Source organism: Entelurus aequoreus, linkage group LG04 (assembly GCF_033978785.1).
Source record: "Entelurus aequoreus isolate RoL-2023_Sb linkage group LG04, RoL_Eaeq_v1.1, whole genome shotgun sequence".
NCBI classification, from domain to species: domain Eukaryota; kingdom Metazoa; phylum Chordata; class Actinopteri; order Syngnathiformes; family Syngnathidae; genus Entelurus; species Entelurus aequoreus.
Window position 1 is genome coordinate 60,514,109 of NC_084734.1, and position 21,269 is coordinate 60,535,377.

Here is a 21,269-nt window from a genome sequence, read left to right on the forward strand (position 1 = left end):
AGTCCGGCTGCAGCAGGCACACCTGAAGCTGATGATGAGACCTGCCTTCATAAGCCTGCACAACCTGCTATCCCGGGCCAGAACTTAGTCATCTGTTCCTGTACAGTAAGCGATCATCTAGCGCTATGCACTCTTGCTCTCTCTGTGTTCTTCTCCGTCGTGTTGAATTGTCTCGTGTTCTTCTTGTCGTCCTCCCTGCAGCCTGCCTTTGTTCCCACGTTACGAGCTGTGTGTCGTCTTCCCGCGTTCCCTATGCTTCCCTGGCTGCCTCTTGGATCTCGACTTCCCGCCTGGACACGGACCTTTAACGCCTCTCTTCCCCCCGACTACCTGCCTGTCTCAAGGACCTTCGAGCCTGCCTTTCCCCTCCGGGACTTCCGCCTCTCGCTCAGCACTCCCGGTAACACACAACAGTTAATTTACACACATAGTCGCACACCATACACACTTTTGGATTCGTCAAACTCCATTTCCCTTGTTTATTAAAGGCCTACTGAAATGAAATGTTTTTATTCAAACGGGGATAGCAGATCCATTCTATGTGGCATACTTGATCATTTCGCGATATTGCCATATTTTTGCTGAAAGGATTTAGTAGAGAACATCGACGATAAAGTTCGCAACTTTTGGTCGCTGATACAAAAAGCCTTGCCTGTACCGGAAGAAGCGTGACGTCACAGGTTGAAGGGCTCCTCACATTTCCCCATTGTTTTCAATGCAGCGAGAGCGATTCGGACCGAGAAAGCAACAATTTCCCCATTAATTTGAGCCAGGATGAAAGGTTCGTGGATGAGGAATGTGAGAGTGAAGGATTAGAGTGCAGTGCAGGACGTATCTTTTTTCGCTCTGACCGCAACTTAGGTACATTGGATTCCACACTCTCTCCTTTTTCTATTGTGGATCACGGATTTGTATTTTAAACCTCCTCGGATACTATATCCTCTTGAAAATGAGAGTCGAGAACGCGAAATGGACATTCACAGTGACTTTTATCTCCACGACAATACATCGGTGAAGCACTTTAGCTACGGAGCTAACGTGATAGCATCGTGCTTAAATGCAGATAGAAACAAAAGGAATAAGCCCCTGACTGGAAGGATAGACAGAAGATCAACAATACTACCAAACTCTGGACCTGTAACCACACGGTCAATGATGTACCGCCTGGCGAAGCCTAGCAATGCTGTTGCTAACGACGCCATTGAAGCTAACTTAGCTACGGGACCTCGACAGAGCTATGCTAAAAATATTAGCTATCCACCTACGCCAGCTCTCATCTGCTCATCACGACCCGTGCTCACCTGCGTTCCAGCGATCGACAGCGCGACGAAGGACTTCACCCGATCATCGATGCGGTCGGCGGCTCGGAGACAGAGGAAGTCAAGGTGAGGACAGCGGTGCGGCGGCGGGCGTTGTAGCTTTCGACGACACCCAGGCCGCAATCAGAGTCGGCAAGAAACATATATTTCCCCAAAGTTACGTACGTGACATGCACATAGTGACACGCACCAACGGGCAAGCGATCAAATGTTTGGAAGCCAAAGCTGTAGTCACGTTAGCGCGTCTGCTATCCAACTAAGTCCTCCTGGTTGTGTTGCTGCAGCCGCCGCTAATACACCGATCCCACCTACAGCTTTCTTCTTTGCTGTCTCCATTGTTCATTAAACAAATTGCAAAAGATTCACCAACACAGATGTCCAGAATACTGTGGAATTTTGCGATGAAAACAGAGCTGTTTGTATTGGGATACAATGGTGTACCAATACTTCCGCTTCAACCATTGACGTCACGCGCAAATGTCATCATACCTAGACGTTTTCAACCGGAAGTTTCCCGGGAAATTTAAAATTGCACTTTATAAATTAACCCGGCTGTATTGGCATGTGTTGCAATGTTAAGATTTCATCATTGATATATAAACTATCAGACTGCGTGGTCGGTAGTAGTGGGTTTCAGTAGGCCTTTAATATTATTATTCCTTATTTATATATATTGTTTATATATATAAATAATTAGAGTTAATACGCCGTCCCTCCTGTCTGTGCTGTCTCCTTCCTCCTGTACACCCATAACATTTTGGCCCTGATCTGGATTATTTCTACTAAATTACCTTATGTTTAAAAAGTTACTCGGATGCTACTATACCCACCTCTGGTCCTTAGTGTGTGTGTATTTGGATTTTTCTACCGAGATCCCCTTGATCGTTTTTTGGTTTTTTTTGAGGGGGAAATAACAAACTATTTGTTTTTCTTTTAGGATTTCAGAAACTTCATTGTCATACCAGAACACATGAGACATATGAGATGGCACAACATTTACTTGTGTTTATATGTATGTTTTCTTATTGAGTCCACCGTGCAAACACAACCCCCTAACTAACACTTTTTCTGTCATTGGCTTTTGGCCAGTTCTAAAAGAGCCGCCTGGGAACACTTGCTAAAACTTGAAAGGTCAAAACAAAACAAACTGGAAGTGAAAAAAAAAAGTATGCTGGTCATAATTATATTAAATTATATATTTATATTTAATTAGCAGGGGTTTAAACTGCTCTTTTAAAACTGTATTGGACCCATTTGATTGCTTGCTTTTGTTTTCACTTATACCGTATACATTTCAAAATAAACAGCAGGTTCTAGGAGCTGGAGACGGCAGCCTCCCAGCAGGTAGTTAACCTTTACTAAAAGGGCATGCATGACTGCATAGCAAAAGCTGCTAGGCCTTTTTTTTTTTTTTTAAAGTGACAGACCTGTCGACGGTCATCAGGGATATTTTGTATGCACTTTCATCAACACTTGCTGGTGCATGACTATCATCAGTCATTAATCTAATCCCTGACAAAAGCAATGCGGCCCGGTGGCATCGGCATCTGCACTGATGACCTTTTAAGAGAGGCTGCCAATGGCTATAAACTCGACAATGTTTCTGTTAGAGGAGTATCGCACTGCCTTTCCCCAAAAATAATGTGGAACCGTAGTCCAGTTTATGGGGCGCAAACTGCTGCAAATGAATATAAACCGTGAGTTCATCCAGGGGATTGCTACGGCCCTAACAGCAGGTCAGTTGCATTGAACACTCCAAACACTAGATCACGATGAGATGGCGCTCAACAAAAAGTCCTCTGGGCTCTCTTATATCAGCGGGGCTGTTTACTTTGCATACAGATGACTGCAGGAGTACAGATATGTTCTCTCTCTCCAACACTCCAATGACATCGTAATTCCGGACGCATTATGAGGCTCCTGAGCTCTGCCTGCGGTTTACCTCCTCCAGGAAAAGCAATCACCTCCATGTGAAAGCATCCAAAACATAAGAAATGGTTCTAAACCTGGTGGAACTGCCATCAATTGTGACAGCGGCGCTCATCTGTGCTTATGAAAGCGCAATATGTGGCCATTAAAGCCGGTGTTATCTTTTTACTAAGCGATACTAACTACTAATAAAAACTGAACTAAGATCCACAAATGGCAGCAAAACTATAATGAAACCTATAGGTTGGAACATAATATTGCATAGGATGCTGCTTGACCTTGCATATATTTGTATTTTCACACCATTGCACACCAGTTGCATAGTTGCATGTATGTGTATATATATACTGTATATATATATATAAATAGATAGATAGATAGATAGATAGATAGATAGATAGATAGATAGATAGATAGATAGATGGATGGATGGATGGATGGATGGATGGATGGATGGATGGATGGATGGATGGATGGATGGATGGATGGATGGATGGATGGATGGATGGATGGATGGATGGATGGATGGATGGATGGATGGATGGATGGATGGATGGATAGATAGATAGATAGATAGATAGATAGATAGATAGATAGATAGATAGATAGATAGATAGATAGATAGATAGATAGATAGATAGATAGATAGATAGATAGATAGATAGATAGATAGATAGATAGATATATGTATAGCCATTCATCCATCTAACCATTTTCTACCGCCCTCTCGGGGTCGCTGGAGTGGCTGGAGCCTATCCCAGCTGTATTCGGGCGGAGGCAGGGTACACCCTGAACAAGTCGCCACCTTATCGCAGGGCCAACACAGATAGACAGACAACATTCACATTCTTACTCAAAGGCCAATTTAGTGTTGCCAATCAACCTATCCCCAGGTGCATGTCTTTGTAGGTAGTAGTAAGTATATGTATGTATGTATATATGGTAAGGGTGTAACTGTACGTGTATTTGTATTGAACCGTTTCGGTACGGGGGGTTCGGTTCGGAACGGAGGTGCACCGAACGATTTTCCACACGGACATATTAAGTAGCGCACCGCACGGACAGACATAAGTAGCGTACCGCACGTTGTGTAAACAATGCACACCGAGGCACAACACATGGCATGCTAGCAAAGACCGGGCTACGACAACATGTAAAAGCCAGAGCTGGAAGACCCTCTTGCCTCGTTAAGATCTCCCGTTTGGGAACACTTCGGCTTTGCGGTGCGAATCAACATTTTTATTGATTGATTGAAACTTTTATTAGTAGATTGCACAGTACAGTACATATTCCGTGCAATTGACCACTAAATGGTAACACCCCAATAAGTTTTTCAACTTGTTTAAGTCGGGGTCCACGTTAATCAATTCATGGTAAACAATGGAGGACGAGAGGTGCTTCTGGCAACACGCCAAAAATGCTAACCCATTTGAAGCGGCACCACCCCCTAAGTGAACATCGCTTCAACAAAGAGAAGAACGAGCGTGGTGCAAACACAGCTCCCCACCGCATTCAAGTAGCCTCTCCTCGGCGAGTCAGACAGGGCTAAAGCAATAACAAATGCCGTTGGTGTTTTTATAGGAGCAGATTTAAGACCATATAGAATTAAAAACTAGATTTCGACCCACCTCTATGGTGGAAGAACAATGAGCCCATATGTCCTCTTACTGCCAAGTTAGCCAGGCACTACCTCGCCATACCTGCTACCTCCATGCCCAGCGAAAGAGTATTTTCCACAGCTGGAGACATTGTAACTGCAAGCAGATCTGCTCTTTCTGCAGACAATGTGGATAAACTGATTTTTCTGGCAAAAAACATGAAGATTGAGTGAAAGTCACCAGGGTTAAAGGCTGCGGGTTGCACTTTATCGTGCTCACTGCTCCCCTCACCTCCCGGGGGAGATCAAGGGTGATGGGTCAAATGCAGAGAATAATTTTGCCACACCTAGTGTGTGTGTGACAATCATTGGTACTTTAACTTTAACTTTAATATGTAGAAACCAATTCTGAGCCTTATCTCATTTAGTTTTATATAGTTTTTATTTGATATATGTTGACCACATTAACCCTGACAATCGACCTTGTGTGTATATGTATGTTATTGTTATGCTTAGCATTCATGACTGCCTGCTGTTGCACTGATCAGCCTAGTGGTGGCTCACATCCATCACACACACAGCTATTTCTATTTTGGGGCAGAATTATTATAGTGTTCCCAGTGTTAAAAGGATAAAGCCATTGTTTACAAATTTGGTAAATAAATAACCAGAACATTAATATGTTGTTGTTTTCTTACTGTACCGAAAATGAACCGAACCGTGACCTTTAAACCGTTACACCCTTAATATATGGATATGTATATATTAATGGAATCAAGTCTTGTGATAGTATTAATACTAGGGGTGTGGGGAAAAAAACGATTCGAATCCGAATCGCGATTCTCACGTTGTGCGATTCAGAATCGATTGTCATTTTTAAAAAGTCGATTTTTTTTTATTGTTATTTATTTATAAAAAAATTTTTTTATTTTTTTTAAATTAATCAATCTAACAAAACAATACACAGCAATACCATAACAATGCAATCCAATTCCAAAACCAAACCCGGCCCAGCAACACTGCAATTGCAATAAACAGAGCAATTGAGAGGAGACACAAACACGGCACAGAACAAATCAAAAGTAGTGAAACAAAAATGAATATTATCAACAACAGTATCAATATTAGTTACAATTTCAACATAGCAGTGATTAAAAATCCCTCATTGACATTATCAGTAGACATTTATAAAAATACAAATAAATGAATAGTGTCACAGTGGCTTACACTTGCATCGCATCTCATAAGCTTGACAACACACTGTGTCCAATATTTTCACAAAGATAAAATAAGTCATATTTTTGGTTCATTTAATAGTTAAAACAAATGTACATTTTTGCAATCAGTTGATAAAACATTGTCCTTCACAATTATAAAAGCTTTTTACAAAAATCTATTACTCTGCTTGCATGTCAGTAGACTGGGGTAGATCCTGCTGAAATCCTATGTATTCAATGAATAGAGAATCGTTTTGAATCGGGAAAAAATTGTTTTTGAATCGAGAATCGTGTTGAATTGAAAAAAAAAAATCGATTTTGAATCGAATCGTGACCCCAAGAATCGATATTGAATCGAATCATGGGACACCCAAAGATTCAAAGCCCTAATTAATACACTGCATAAGTCCAACTGTGTTCCCAATGCGAGTTCATTGCAAATGTGTGTTGGACTGCTCTTAACTCCACAGCTGCGTTTTTTTTCTCTTGTCACTGTCAAATTTGCGGTAATCAATCATATGTGTAATCACTATATGGCATTAGTAATAAAAGCGGTATCCTCGGTCAAATGTATGTCATTTATAGCCTACGTCATCTGTATCAGTGATTGTCAAACTGCAATACTACAAACGCGGGGGTCAGCAACCCGCGGCTCTAGAGCCGCATGCGCCGCCCTCGTGACTCCTTGGACCTCTTTCAGAGATGTGTGAAAATAGAAAAAGATAAAGAAAAAAAAGTATTTTTTGTTTTAATATATATTCTGTAGGAGGACAAACATGACACAAACCTTACTAATTGTTAGAAATCCCACTGTTTATGTTATATATGCTTCACTGATGAGAGTATTTGGCAAGCACCATTTTGTCCTACTAATTTCAGCGATCCTTGAACTCATCCTAGTTCGTTTACATGTACAACTTTCTCCGGTGCTGCCACAGGAAGACGTGTTTTATGCCAGTCCTTTTTGTCTCATTTTGTCCACCACACATTTAATGCTGTGCGTGAATGCACAAAGCTGAGCTTTGTTGATTTTATTGATTTGCTGGAGTGCTTATCAGGCATAATTGGTCAATCCATGACTGCAAGCTAATCAATGCTAACATGCTACTTAGGCTAGCTGTATGTACAGTACATATTGCATCATTATGCCTCGTTTGTAGGTATATTTGAGCTCATTTAATTTCCTTTACTTCTGTCCTCTGTGTATTTAATTTATATTTGCATGTCCCATGACACATTAACTGTATGTAATATTGGCTGCATTTCTCATAGTTGTTTGTGTGCCATGTTGAAATTGTATAACCATAGCAGCATTCCAATTGTGTTAAAATGAGCAAAACGTACTCTGTTATAATCTGCGATCTCAGCGTATCACTCACAAGTTTATTGGAGCACCTTTGAGGCCAGAAACCTCAAATATCAAGGGTCACCTATCTGAAATGCATATTGTTGTTCAGGAGTGAGTTCCAGTAGGAGTAAACAAGGCACAAACGTGTTGTTCATCTAATCAAAACATGAAAATGATCGCTCTCAGGGGGGCAAATGTAAATGTTGTTCTTTGATGATTTCTCTTTGTTGAGTCTTCAAATCAGGCGCTTAGAGAGGGAAGCCTATTTTTTTCTGGGTCAGCAAACCATAAAAGTTTACTAAGCCAGTGGTGTCCAAAGTGCGCCCCGGGGCCATTTGAGTGCACTTTTGTGCATGATGTCACTAAGATGACATATCAAAACAACACTAAATTATAGATTGATTGATTGAGACTTTGCACAGTTCAGTACATATTCCGTCCAATTGACCACTAAATGGTAACACCCGAATAAGTTTTTCAACTTGTTTAAGTCGGGGTCCACGTTAATCAATTCATGGTAAAGTGCACTTTTTGTACAGAACGCCACTACAATAGTTAAAAACAAATAAAGTGCACTTTTGTGCATGATGTCACACAAGATATTTCAAAAACTGTCAAATAAAAATGAGCTGCATAGTAGGAAATCACATAGTGTACGTCCTTAGTTCTGTGGTAGGTTCCTGCGGACGTTATCTCCTTCTGTTTTTGATTTTTTTTCATACGGTGTTGATCTGGAAATTGTTGCTTCGGCATTTTGTGGGTGTGGCACCGAACGGAGATGTGGACATGCAGTTTCAAGCACTCTTCATTCTCTAGCGGGTGACTTTTCAAATGATGCTACAAATTAGCTGTGCTGCTACTTTTTGTAGCAACGCTTTTGCCGCATAATCGTTCAACACATTCCCGCTTGAAGCCAAACCACCGCCAGACGATGCACCCTGTTCTGTTTTTCTGGGGAATTAATTCTTCCTTCATTTGCTACCAGATTCGCACCTTCTCTCTTTCGTATTACCACTCGCAACGCACCGTTAGCACCACAGCTAATGTTACCCATGTAGCTACCTCTCTGCTTGGGGAGGGCGCATGACGTTGCACGTGTGACGTATGTAAGAAGGTGCGCTTGTTTTAAGTCTCTGTGAGAAGTAGAGACAAGAAAGAGTGGGAAACGCATGTAGTGTAATGCCCGCAGCTAAAAGCAACTGTGTGAGAACGTATACTCGAATATCACGATATAGTCATTTTTTATATCGCACAGAGACAAACCCGCAATATATCGAGTATATTGATATATCGCCCAGCCCTACCTCAATGGATGGGTCAAATGCAGAGGGTCATTTCACCACACCTCGTGTGTGACAGTGGTGCTTTAACTTTAGCATTCACACAAAATGTCTACCAAAATGGTATTTTCTAGTTCTTTGAAAAAAATATTCGACTGAATTTAAAGCTGAAAACTACCAAACGGCCCCCGCACCCTTTGTCAGTCTGTGGCCCTTAGTGGAAAACGTTTAGGGAAACTCCTGTGCTAAGCTCTGGAATGATTTACCAATCAAGAACGTTATGCTCTGGCAGAGCAAAAATGTGACCTTGTACCAGTTTTCAGCTCTCATGCCCTCCTCGCAGGCAGAGGCCGTCTCTTGCTGATTGTGGCATTTCCACTCTGACACGGTCGCCTCCACAGTGAAATAACCCTGCTAACGTTTAGTCGGACTGAGGCAGCCGGTCAATACACCCGGCAGAAGTTGGCCTCCAATTACTGGGAGCTGTGAGCAGATTCTTCGCATAAAGATTAGAAACACCCAACCTTGCTCTGTCTGAGGATAAAAAGCTCACATTTTACCACTTTAGGCCAACTTTGTCAAATTGTTTTAAAAGTCTCAAAAAAATAGATAAGGTCGACAGCGAGGTTGGAATTTGTTAAGAAGATCCAAGATTAATATTTCATTGCTTTGACACTGAAACTCAGGTCCAAGCAGAACAAAACTCTACAGAGTGAAAAAAATGGAATGTGTTTTGCACAAATGGATATTATCATATTCTCCTGAGAACCAGCGACATACATAACAGGGATATTCTGTGTCCACTGCAGAGGACATTGGTTCTCAGGGAGATATGGTGAAGAAAAACATTTGTGAACAACAGGTTTCTACCCATAGAATTAACTAACAGCAGCACGAGGGGAGAATAAAAGAACATAAAGAAGTGAATGGAAAGATATTGTGTAACCCAGGTGTATCAAACGTATGGCCCGCGGGCTGGATCAGGCCAGCAAACAGCAAAATCATCCCGCGGGGCGGATAAAAACTAAGTAAGAAAATGAGTCAAAATGTTTGAATGAAAGAAACAGCTGTTCTTAATGTGTCTACTAGATATCGCAATAGCAATTCTTTGTATCTTTGTAGATGATTCAACATATGTAGAAAATATATATATAAACCGCATGATGTTAGTGCACCAGTCAAGGAAAATGAGCAAACTACATAAATAACATCCTGTAATTTGATTTTGATATAATTTTTTTATCTTGAAAATTAACACCAATGAGTTGACTGATGAACACTATCACATAATTTATTCAGAAAGTATAAATAACGACAAATAAAGATAGAATACTATCAACCGCAACATCCATCCATCCATTTTCTACCGCTTGTCCCTTTTGAGGTCGCGGGGGGGTGCTGGAGCCTATCTCAGCTGCACACGTAAATGTAAAAAAACCCCAACAACATTATGAATTGTATAATTTCAGAATGTGCTTGTTCTATTTTTAAACAAAGAAAACAATCTAAAGTTGTCTTTATTTTTAAGTTATCCTGCCGTGACATTACCAGTCCGGCCCACTAGGGAGTAGATTTTTCTCCATGTGGCCCCCGATTTAAAATTAGTTTGACACCCCTGATGTAAACAAACACGTAGGAGGTGTATGTTTTGCTATGTTCTTATCCTGTGTTATTTACAGTAACATTAACAAGGTCAACTGCTTTTTGTTCTCTCTGTATTTTCGTTTGAGGATCATGCCCCTGAATGTAAGAGACTGTTTATGTACAGGTTTATTATGCTTATTATTCTCCTCCCGCTGTGTGGTAGTCACCCCCTGAGAGCCATGAAATGTCTGTTACATGCCTAATGATGTGAAAATGTCATAACATTAATTTCACTCTGATTATTGTAGTGGCGGTGCTATAAATATCGTGTAAAGTCAAGAAGTACTGCAGCTCTTTTATTTCTTGCATGCTGATGAATTCCCAGAAAAATGTGTCAAGCACCTGCAGACTGCAAAATATTTCGAACAAGAGCACACAACCCCAGCAGGACCTGTATGTTTGTCACCTGCAAAATCAATAAACCCAATAGCTTAAAAAAAGGAAACACTTTTCTTTCGGAAGTTGTCCGATAAATTGAAGACCATGATCTCAGCACATTCTAAGAACATTACAATAACATGACAAGTTACAAACCGATGTTGGATGGGTTTCTTCAATATATTTAAATTTCCAATAATTAAGTGCGATAATACTGATTTTCTTTCCGATCCGATACCGTGAATAATTCAGGCTTGTATCGGCGATACAGATCAGGATACCGATACTTTGTGCAAATATATCTAATGTGCTGTGATGAGGTGGCGACTTGTCCAGGGTGTACCCCGCCTTCCACCCGAATGCAGCTGAGATAGGCTCCAGCACCCCCCGCGACCCCAAAAGGGACAAGCGGTAGAAAATGGATGGATGGATGGATATCTATTGTGTCTGGTGACATTTAAAATGTAGTGTATTTCCAATGTTGCTGCTGTTGGGGAGTCATCTGCAAATGTTCTAAAATCACGGGACGAAACAAATGATGGTGTTATTCTGCACTTATTGCTTTATTTTATTCATATAACTCTGTCTCCAAATAGCCTGCAATAAAAAAATATGTAAACTTGCTGTTTTGGAATACTGAGTGACTCATTTAAATTGCCAGTAATTGTCTTAAATTACCAAAGTTTGCAATGGCTGTTTTTTGGCAGTTGCTATTTATAATTTATTGACAGATTTTACCTGGAAAAATCAATGGGTTTTTTTCCTACGTAAGATTAGTGTAGTGTTATATACTGTATAGATCACTGATTCTCAAACTGTGGTATGGGCTATATCTACTGGCATGCCAAATAATCACTTAATTAAAGTACATGTTTTGTTTTTTTATTTCCTCATATTCAAACACTGTGTTACTGTTCAAACTGTCTGTAATGTAATTTGATTTTGATATTATTTTTTTATCTTGAGAGATTGAAAATTAATCAATGTTACAGTGGCCGAAAATATTAAATATACTTGTTAAATGTTTTTAACTAATACTTAGGCCAAGTTTTTTCTGAGGTGGTACTTGGTGAAAAAAGTTTGAAAACCCCTGACATGGATTATATATGTTTTTCTCCCACCAATCACTTTTCATTTAGACCAGGGGTGCCAAACTAATTTTAGATGGGGGGCCACATGGCGAAAAATGTACTCCCAAGTGGGCGGACTGGTAAAATCCCGGCACGATAACTTAAGAATAAAGACAACTTCATGTTGTTTTCTTTTTTTAAAGATAGAACTAGCACATTCTGAAAATGTACAAATCATAATGTTGTCGTTTTTTTTTACACTGACATGTTGCGGTTAATAGTATTTTATCTTTATTTGTCGTTATTTATACTTTTAGAATAAATTATGTGATAATGTTCATCAGTCAACTCATTGGTGTTCATGTTCAATCTATTAAGATAAAAAAATAAAATCAAAATCAAATTACAGGATGTTTTTTATGTAGTTGGCTCAATTTCCTTGACTGGTGCACTGGTGGACGAAATGCCTCTGTGAAGTGACGCACAAAACATGACGGCCCACGTAGAGCCCTTTGTTTACGGAAGGGCCCTGATTTGTGTTGGTGTCAGTCCCGGCACATTTATGGCAACTTTAAGGAGTTTGTGCAACCGGAGCAGACGTTGGAGAATGAGGAAGACGGCAATAATTATAGTTCTTGTAGTTTGTGGGGCACTAGTTGCTACGTCTGTATTGAGGAGCATGTGGGAGGCAGAGCCGCGGGACATTGACGTAAGTCCTTCTGTATTTTAATCACTTCTAAAACATCTCTTTTCTGCTCCTTGTCCAACAGTTAGTTTGGAGCCTGTCTGTTTTGGTGAAGAATTGTCATTGACCTGTACATCACCTTCTGATGATGTACACGTCAGATGAACGCAACCTGAACGTCGGACACATATCTGATTTACATCCACTGGGTCAGAAAGTAGAAAAAAATTGAATTGTACTGTTGACAAAAAATCATATGGGTAAAAAAACGAATTGACCTGCAGTGTGAACATGGCCAAATAATACAACACATTAGTGACTCAGTATCTGTGCTTTTTATTGAGTATGTCTGCAAACGAATCCACCATGGACCCCAAGGAAGTTGCAAGTACAACTTGATAAAAAGAAGATACAAATAAACACTCTTGAATTCCAGACAGAACTCATAGCAAAGTGCGGAAACGACTACTTGGCTCCTCCCACTCCGCTCATTGCCATCTTTGTCAACAAGAGGCTCCAATAAAGGTATATAAGCTATAAAGGTAGTTGGATCTTAGTAAATCAGGCCCATTGGTTTTATGTATGGAAAAAGCACTTTATTAAAAAGTTAGTTTTAATCGATTGATTGATTGAATGATCAAATAAAATTACTCCGAGAACAATGGTAGCTATGAAAACGCTAACCTTATGACAGATTTGTGCTGTTGAAGTGGAATCATAATGTTGGGTCTTGGCAACACCAAGTGGTCACAATAATTCATGAAGTTAAGCTCACGACGCAGGAAGTTGAATGATGCAGACACGTTTGTTACTGGATACTTTCTATGATGTTTCTGCTTTGGAGACTTTGTACCTGTAAATAATATGCAGCTGTAATTGTTACGGCTCAGGCTCCTGCCAACGCCTCTCATCCATCTGTGCGCTCCAGTGAGCGCACCTCGGGACAGGCCCACGGGCGCGCACATCCAGGAGCGCGCCGTGCGCGTCTCCGCCCCGCGGCAGCCGCCAGCTGCAAACGATCACCGGCATTCTGCACACCTGCACTTAATGAAGGACCTGCCTTCATAAGCTCGCAGAACCTGCCAGGCGGCGCCGGAGTATAGTCTTCTTTACCCTTGTAAGCGTCCTGTATGTGGCTTCCATCCCGCGAACTCGCTCCTTCCCTGTGACTTCCATGTTTCCATTGTTCTGATGTTCTTCCCGTGTTCCCGTGTTCCCCTGTGATCCCTCGTTGTTCCCCTTGCCCCCCGGACTGCCTTTTGGATTCTCGACCTCCCGCTTGGACTTTCTTCTGATGCTTCTCTCTCGCCCGGATCACCTGCCTGCCCCACGGACTACCCGTTTGCTCTCGTCAACACTTTGGTAAAACACTTCAGTTAAATTACACACATAGTATTACTTCACACTCTTGTATTTTGGTCACACACTTCATTCTATAGTTTAGTTGTATTGTTGATATTATTATTATTATTATTATTATATATATATATATATATATATAATAAATTAGTGAACCTTACTGCCATCTAGTGTCTGTCGCCGTCACCTCCCCTTAGTAACCAGAACAGTAATAATTTAAAACTTTTTTTTTGTTTTTTAATGTTGTTATTTAGACTGCAATATTGTAAGTCTAGCTTGTGTGCTACGGCAGTTGTCCCCAACCACCGGGACCGATTGGTACCGGGCCGCGCAAGAAATTAAAAAAAAAAAAAAATTTTTTTTTTTTTTTTTAATTAAATCAACATAAAAAACACAATATATACATACATTATATATCAATATAGATCAATAAAGTCTGCAGGGATACAGTCCGTAAGCACACATGATTGTATTTATTTATGAAAAAAAAAAAAAAAAAAAAAAAAAAAAATCCCCCCCCCCTGTCCGTGGGACAAATTTTCAAGCGTTGACCGGTCCCCAGCTATAAAAAGGTTGGGGACCACTGTGCAACGGTATTAGACTTAGACTATATTGTTCCACACAGTAGATCCGTTACAAAGGATGGAAAGGGTAAGGATGGAGAGGATAATGCACACGCGGGCACCAAAAGATGGTGAAAACAAAAAGTATTAAGTAGACAAAAAATTTACCATAGTAGCAATATATAATATATTTTTGCAACTCAACGCTAAGAAAACGGAAATGCTGATTATCGGTCCTGCTAGACACCAACATCTATTTAATAATACCACCTTAACATTTGACAACCAAACAATTAAACAAGGAGACTCGGTAAAGAATCTGGGTATTATCTTCGACCCAACTCTCTCGTTTGAGTCACACATTAAGAGTGTTACTAAAACGGCCTTCTTTCATCTCCGTAATATCGCTAAAATTCGTTCCATCTTGTCCACTAGCGACGCTGAGATCATTATTCATGCGTTCGTTACGTCTCGTCTCGATTACTGTAACGTATTATTTTCGGGCCTCCCTATGTCTAGCATTAAAAGATTACAGTTGGTACAAAATGCGGCTGCAAGGCTTTTGACAAAAACAAGAAAGTTTGATCATATTACGCCTATACTGGCTCACTTGCACTGGCTTCCTGTGCACTTAAGATGCGACTTTAAGGTTTTACTACTTACGTATAAAATATTACACGGTTTAGCTCCAGCCTATCTCGCCGATTGTATTGTACCATATGTCCCGACAAGAAATCTGCGTTCAAAGAACTCCGGCTTATTAGTGATTCCCAGAGCCAAAAAAAAGTCTGCGGGCTATAGAGCGTTTTCTATTCGGGCTCCAGTACTCTGGAATGCCCTCCCGGTAACAGTTAGAGATGCTACCTCAGTAGAAGCATTTAAGTCCCATCTTAAAACTCATTTGTATAATCTAGCCTTTAAATAGACCCCCCCTTTTTTAGACCAGTTGATCTGCCGTTTCTTTTCTTCTCTCCTCTTCTCCCCTGTCCCTTGCGAGGGGGAGTTGCATAGGTCCGGTGGCCATGGATGAAGTGCTGGCTGTCCAGAGCCGGGACCCCGGGTGGACCACTAGCCTGTGCATCGGTTGGGGACATCTCTGCGCTGCTGACCCGTCTCCGCTCGGGATGGTTTCCTGTTGGCCCCGCTGTGGACTGGACTCCCGCTGATGTGTTGGATCCACTGTGGACTGGACTTTCACAATGTTATGTCAGACCCACTCGACATCCGTTGCTTTCGGTCTCCCCTAGAGGGGGGGGGTTACCCACATATGCGGTCCTCTCCAAGGTTTCTCATAGTCATTCACCGACGTCCCACTGGGGTGAGTTTTTCCTTGCCCGTATGTGGGCTCTGTACCGAGGATGTCGTTGTGGCTTGTACAGCCCTTTGAGACACTTGTGATTTAGGGCTATATAAATAAACATTGATTGATTGATTGATTGATATTGTGTGCTTAGTTGTTGTGCTAGCTCCCAGTAGCCTATAGCCTGCCATGTTTACATTGTGTAAATAACTTAACTAAAACACAAGAAAAGAGCAAATTGGTGTGCTTATTGGAGGACTTTTAAATGTTAACTGGCTGTCCAGCTTTGCGCAAAATTAAAGCAAGCCAATACCATCCGATATTGTTTTTTTGCTGATATCAGACAATATATTTATTATATATCAATGTCTGATCCGTACAGGCCTATAAGATATACCTGTACACACTGAGTTACATAAATAATTCTGCATCTACAAACATAACGCAGAGTTTGATTCAGCATTGCAAGAGACACAATAATTTAGTTTGTTATTTCTATATTCGTATATTGAGTCGTGCGTGATGGCTGTATGAGGTGTTTCTAATAATATAAATCTATCCTAACAAGAGAGATACACTCAAAATTAATTTGCTGCTGACATGGATTGGTGAACAAACACACAATGTTGCCATTTTTGTTAGGGGAAGTTAGTCAATGAGCAGCAAACAACACAGTGTGTCATCTCAGGAGAATGACTCAGACAAATTATCGATCGCACAGCTTAATTATTTCAGGGGGCGACGTGAAACAAGTACGAGGGAAAAAACAAACAAAGCCTTTCTTTCTTTGAATGGGGGCTGAGATCAATTGAAACCAATATCAGGAAACATCACAGACAAAATAAGCATGTGTGTGTGCGCTTGAGGACAAAGCAATTGAATCACTCTCTAATATGAACCCGTGGATGTACGCTTTGTGCTTCTATTGACTCTCTGTCTCATCTCTTTTGTGGGAATACTTTCAAAATGAGAATGAAAAACTGTCCACACGCGACCCAAAATGCATCAGAAGCAATTCAAGACAGCTAAAAAAAATGTCCCAAGACTCCTTGTGGTACAAAAGAACCCGACAACTAATAAATCACGCTTCAGTCATCTGTCATCATTAGTGTGTGTGAGCCGAACTTAATGAAAGTAAAACAGAGCAGACCATCAGATACACAAGACAGCACTTCAGGATCAATACACACTGTGTACACACACCGCGTGAGGTTAAAGATGCAAAGACACACATCATCCAAACACGCTCGTGGACACACACACGCCACACACACACTTAGCATATTGATCGAGCCCCCGGTTTGCCATTTTCTGCACAAGCTGGATGTGAAGACTTACAAGTTAGCGCCAATCCTCCCTAAACCACAGTCATCCATCTGCTGCTTAATGAGCCCGAATAAGATTTGTTTTTTTTCTATTTTGACTTACTTTGCCTTCATGTAACAAGGATTACAGTTATCCAGCACATCCTACATGCTGGTCGCTACAGTATAAACTAGATCTCCCAACTCAGACTGGGAGAAAAACCTTACAGTATGCTCCTTGTACATGTGTGACGTGCTCACCATTCTCAGCCCTGCATCCAGCTCTTACATACGCTTCAGTTTGCTAACATTCTGATACTGAACAGGAATATTCTGTCCTAGGTTTCATTTACCTCATGTACCCAGATGTCTTTACAACCAACATTATCAAGGACAGCTCCCACCCTGGCTTTGACCTGTTGGACCTGCTGCCCTCAGGAAGGCGCTACAGGGTTATCAGGTCAAAGACAAACAGACTCAAGAACAGTTTTTTCCCTATAGCCATAACCACGGTGAACTCTCATAGGCACTGATTTTATAGTTTAACACCTCTCTGTGTGCATTTTTGTACTTTCCACCCACAGTCTGAATGCTTCTGTATATATATATATATATATATATATATATATATATATATATATAGTATAATATTTAATATTTAAACAACACATTCAGAACATTTGTTCTCAGGACTGGACTGTGCACCTTACCTCTTTTTGCACTATTTTTCTTTTCTTTTCTTCCTATGTTTTGCATATTTTGTAGACTGTCGCACTGATACTGGAGTTGCTTTTAATCTCATTGTACCTGTGTATAGTGACAATAAAAGGCATTATTTTCTATTCTTTTCTAATGTATTCACTTTGAAAAAAGACTGTTAAAGCCAAGTATGTGTAAATAGTCATTTGTGCATTTTTTCTGCACCGGTTAGTTTAGTGTAAAATGTGCATGGATGATGTACGAAATAATGCTACCTTGTGAATTTAAGGGGTATTTTTGATGATGCTTTAAAGGCCTACTGAAATGATTTTTTTTTATTTCAACGGGGATAGCAGATCCATTCTATGTGTCATACTTGATCATTTTGCGATATTGCCATATTTTTGCTGAAAGGATTTAGTAGAGAACAATGACGATAAAATTCGCAACTTTTGGTCGCTGATAAAAAAAAGCCTTGCCTGTACCGGAAGTAGCGTGACGTCACCGGAGGAAGGACTCCTCACATTTCCCTATTGATTACACCGGCAGCGAGAGAGATTCGGACCGAGAAAGCGACGATTACCCAATTAATTTGAGCGAGGATGAAAGATTCGTGGATGAGGAACGTTAGAGTGAAGGATTACAGTGCAGTGCGGGACGTATCTTTTTTCGCTCTGACCGTAACTTAGGTACAAGGGTTCATAGGATTCCACACTTTCTCCTTTTTCTATTGTGGATCACGGATTTGTATTTTAAACCACCTCGGATACTATATCCTCTTGAAAATGAGAGGTGAAAATGGTTGGGGGCGTGGTTAAGAGGGGAATATATTTAAGCTAGAATTCACCAACTCAAGTATTTCATACATATATATATATATATATATATATATATATATATATATATATATATATATATATATATATATATATATATATATATATATATATATATATATATATATATATATATATATATATGTATAAAATACTTGACTTTCAGTGAATTCTAGCTATATATATATATATATATTTATTTTATTATACATATAAATAAAAGAAATACTTCAATTTCAGTGTTCTGGAGGCTATTCAGTAGATGGCAGTATTGTCCTGTTTAAGAGTGTCACAACATTGCTGTTTACGGCAGAAGAACTGCTTTACGGTAGACTAAACGTGACTGCTGTTGTTGTATGTTGTTACGGTGCTGGGAGGACGTTAATGAAACTGCCTAACAATAAACCCACATAAGAAACCAAGAACTCTTCCTCGATCATTCTATAGTTATGATGTCATTGGGCAGGCAAGCTGTTTATATTGTGGGAAAGTGGACGTGAGAACAGGCTGTCCCCACTCAGGTCCGCATTGAGCTGGAGGGGGCGTGGCCTCCAGCTCTGGCTGAATACCGGGAGTTTGTCGGGAGAAAATTTCTGCCGGGAGGTTATCGGGAGAGGCGCTGAATACCGGGAGTCTCCCGCTAAAAACGGGAGGGTTGGCAAGTATGAAACTATCAGACTGCGTGGTCGGTAGTAGTGGGTTTCAGTAGGCCTTTAAATAGACCTTATGTGGATGCGATTGGAAAAACAGATGTGTGTTAACACTGAGAGTGAATGAACGGACATGATGTATCTAAACTCTCGCACTCAGGGGTCAAATTATGTAAAACCAACTTTTGTCCCTGTTTTTGTGTACTTGGGGTCCCGATAAGTCCAAGAAATTTGAAATCAAACGATGAAGGTGTGGAAGAGATGTTTATAAAGCACTTTTGCCTCTTTCTAAACGAGTTGTTTGGAATTAGAGAGTTTAGTGACCTATTTTTTACCTGAGTTACGTCAGCGGATATCTCCGTATATGGTAGAGTTTTGCCCGAAAAGCTTTGCGTGAGTCTGCAATTTTTTATTCAGTTGTAGTCTAAAGCTGTTGTCACTAAGTTCCTTCTTTTACTCTATCGTCATGTGGGGCAGACTGGCTCGTACATGCACATGCATGCTAAATTCCTCCCTTGTTGCCATTTCCAATACAAAGCAGCGTATAGTTCTAACTGATATCTGTCAATAGACTTGATTGTAAGCGGTGAAAACTAAAACATGGCTGATGGGATGGAGACGCAGTCGAAGTGCCCTGGAGTAGGACTTCAGCAAGTAATTAAAACCAACCACAAAATGGCGCATTCTGAATAGACGGTCTGAAAGCGGCTTAACGATGGTCTGTAAAACATAATCTATGCAAGATTTGGAACAAGGCACCAGCATTACATGTTATGTAGACCAGAGGTCCCCAACCACCGGGCCGCGGCCCCGATTGGTACCGGGCCGCACAAGAAATGTAAAAAAATTTTTTTTTTAAATAATATATATATATATATTTTTTTTTAAATTAAATCAACATAAAAGACACAATATATACATTATATATCAATATAGATCAATACTGTCTGCAGGGATACAATCCTTAAGCACACATGATTGTATTTCTTTATGAAAAAAAAAAAAAAAAATCAAAAAAATCCCCCCCCTTCTCTTTCAAGCGTTGACCGGTCCGCAGCTACAAAAAGGTTGGGGACCACTGATGTAGTCCACAAGGAAGTGTTTTAAATGTAAGAAAAACAAATCATAATATGACCCCGTTAATTTAGCTGACTCTTTCCCAATCTCAGCAAACCCCAGAGTTGTACCTATGTGAAGCTGGCACCTGTTATCATTGAGAATACACTTGTCTCTCACCACATCGCGCTTCAAATATTGTGGCTTCAACACATCGTGGAATTTTCTATTTTGTTTTTATGTAGGAGACCAAACCAATCAGAGCACGCTGTTCAGTATTGTAGCCACTGACAGGCAACATGACTTTATTGGATTAGAGGAGTGTAAAGGTGACTATGTGGGTGTTATTTCATGTCGAGATGGTTCTTACAATGTTAATAAAAAACGTATTTAGAAGGTCGTATACACGTTTTTTCATGCTTGATCTATGAAAATTCTCAATTTATGATCCCTACTTAACAAAAATGTTATTACCTTTTGGAACAAATTAACCTCGATGAACAAGGGACTATATTGTCAAATGAGTGTTAGCGGCCACCGACCTGTCTATGGCAGCCACTTACAAAAACGTTCCCACCTATTTAGAGGCCATTTATGTTACATCCCGGAATAGTCTCTTTTTACTGCGTAAAGTGGCGACTAATACAAACATTTGCCTCAATGATGCATGAATTTTATATATATATATATTTTTTTCAAGATGGCGCCACTGTAGTGGCTTCTGGTGGCAGGAGCTATGTGCTCTTGTGTCATCTGTTTGTGTTCCTGAGGTTTCCCTCTTGTTTTCATGTGTTTGTTTTTTGTCTTGTTTTTTTTTGCCTTTTGGTTCGGGACCCTTTGGGGCTGTGCGATAAGGGGTGGCACTTTCGTGACTTTTGTGGGCTTCTGGATCTGCCTCCCGGGAGCCTTTTGGCCGTGGGGACCAGCTGCTGGGTCTCTGCCACACTCTGTCTCTGTCCGTTTGGAGAGACTGGAGGAGAGTAGATGCGGATGAAGAGACATGGCTGTGGAGCTGGCCTTGGGCGCCGGGACGGA

At 40.5% G+C, this 21,269-nt stretch overlaps 2 protein-coding genes across 2 annotated transcripts in view; both read right to left on the bottom strand.

The window, feature by feature from the left end:
* Nucleotides 1-14,883, bottom strand: part of LOC133648886 (m7GpppX diphosphatase-like) — a 375,169-nt gene extending 360,286 nt beyond the window's left edge. Inside the window, exon 1 of the mRNA XM_062045400.1 lies at nt 14,747-14,883. Coding sequence (XP_061901384.1) covers nt 14,747-14,752 — 6 coding nt within the window. The 5' untranslated portion in view covers nt 14,753-14,883. The remainder of the gene's footprint in view (nt 1-14,746) is intronic.
* Nucleotides 1-21,269, bottom strand: part of LOC133648887 (AF4/FMR2 family member 2-like) — a 380,782-nt gene that overhangs the window by 301,260 nt on the left and 58,253 nt on the right.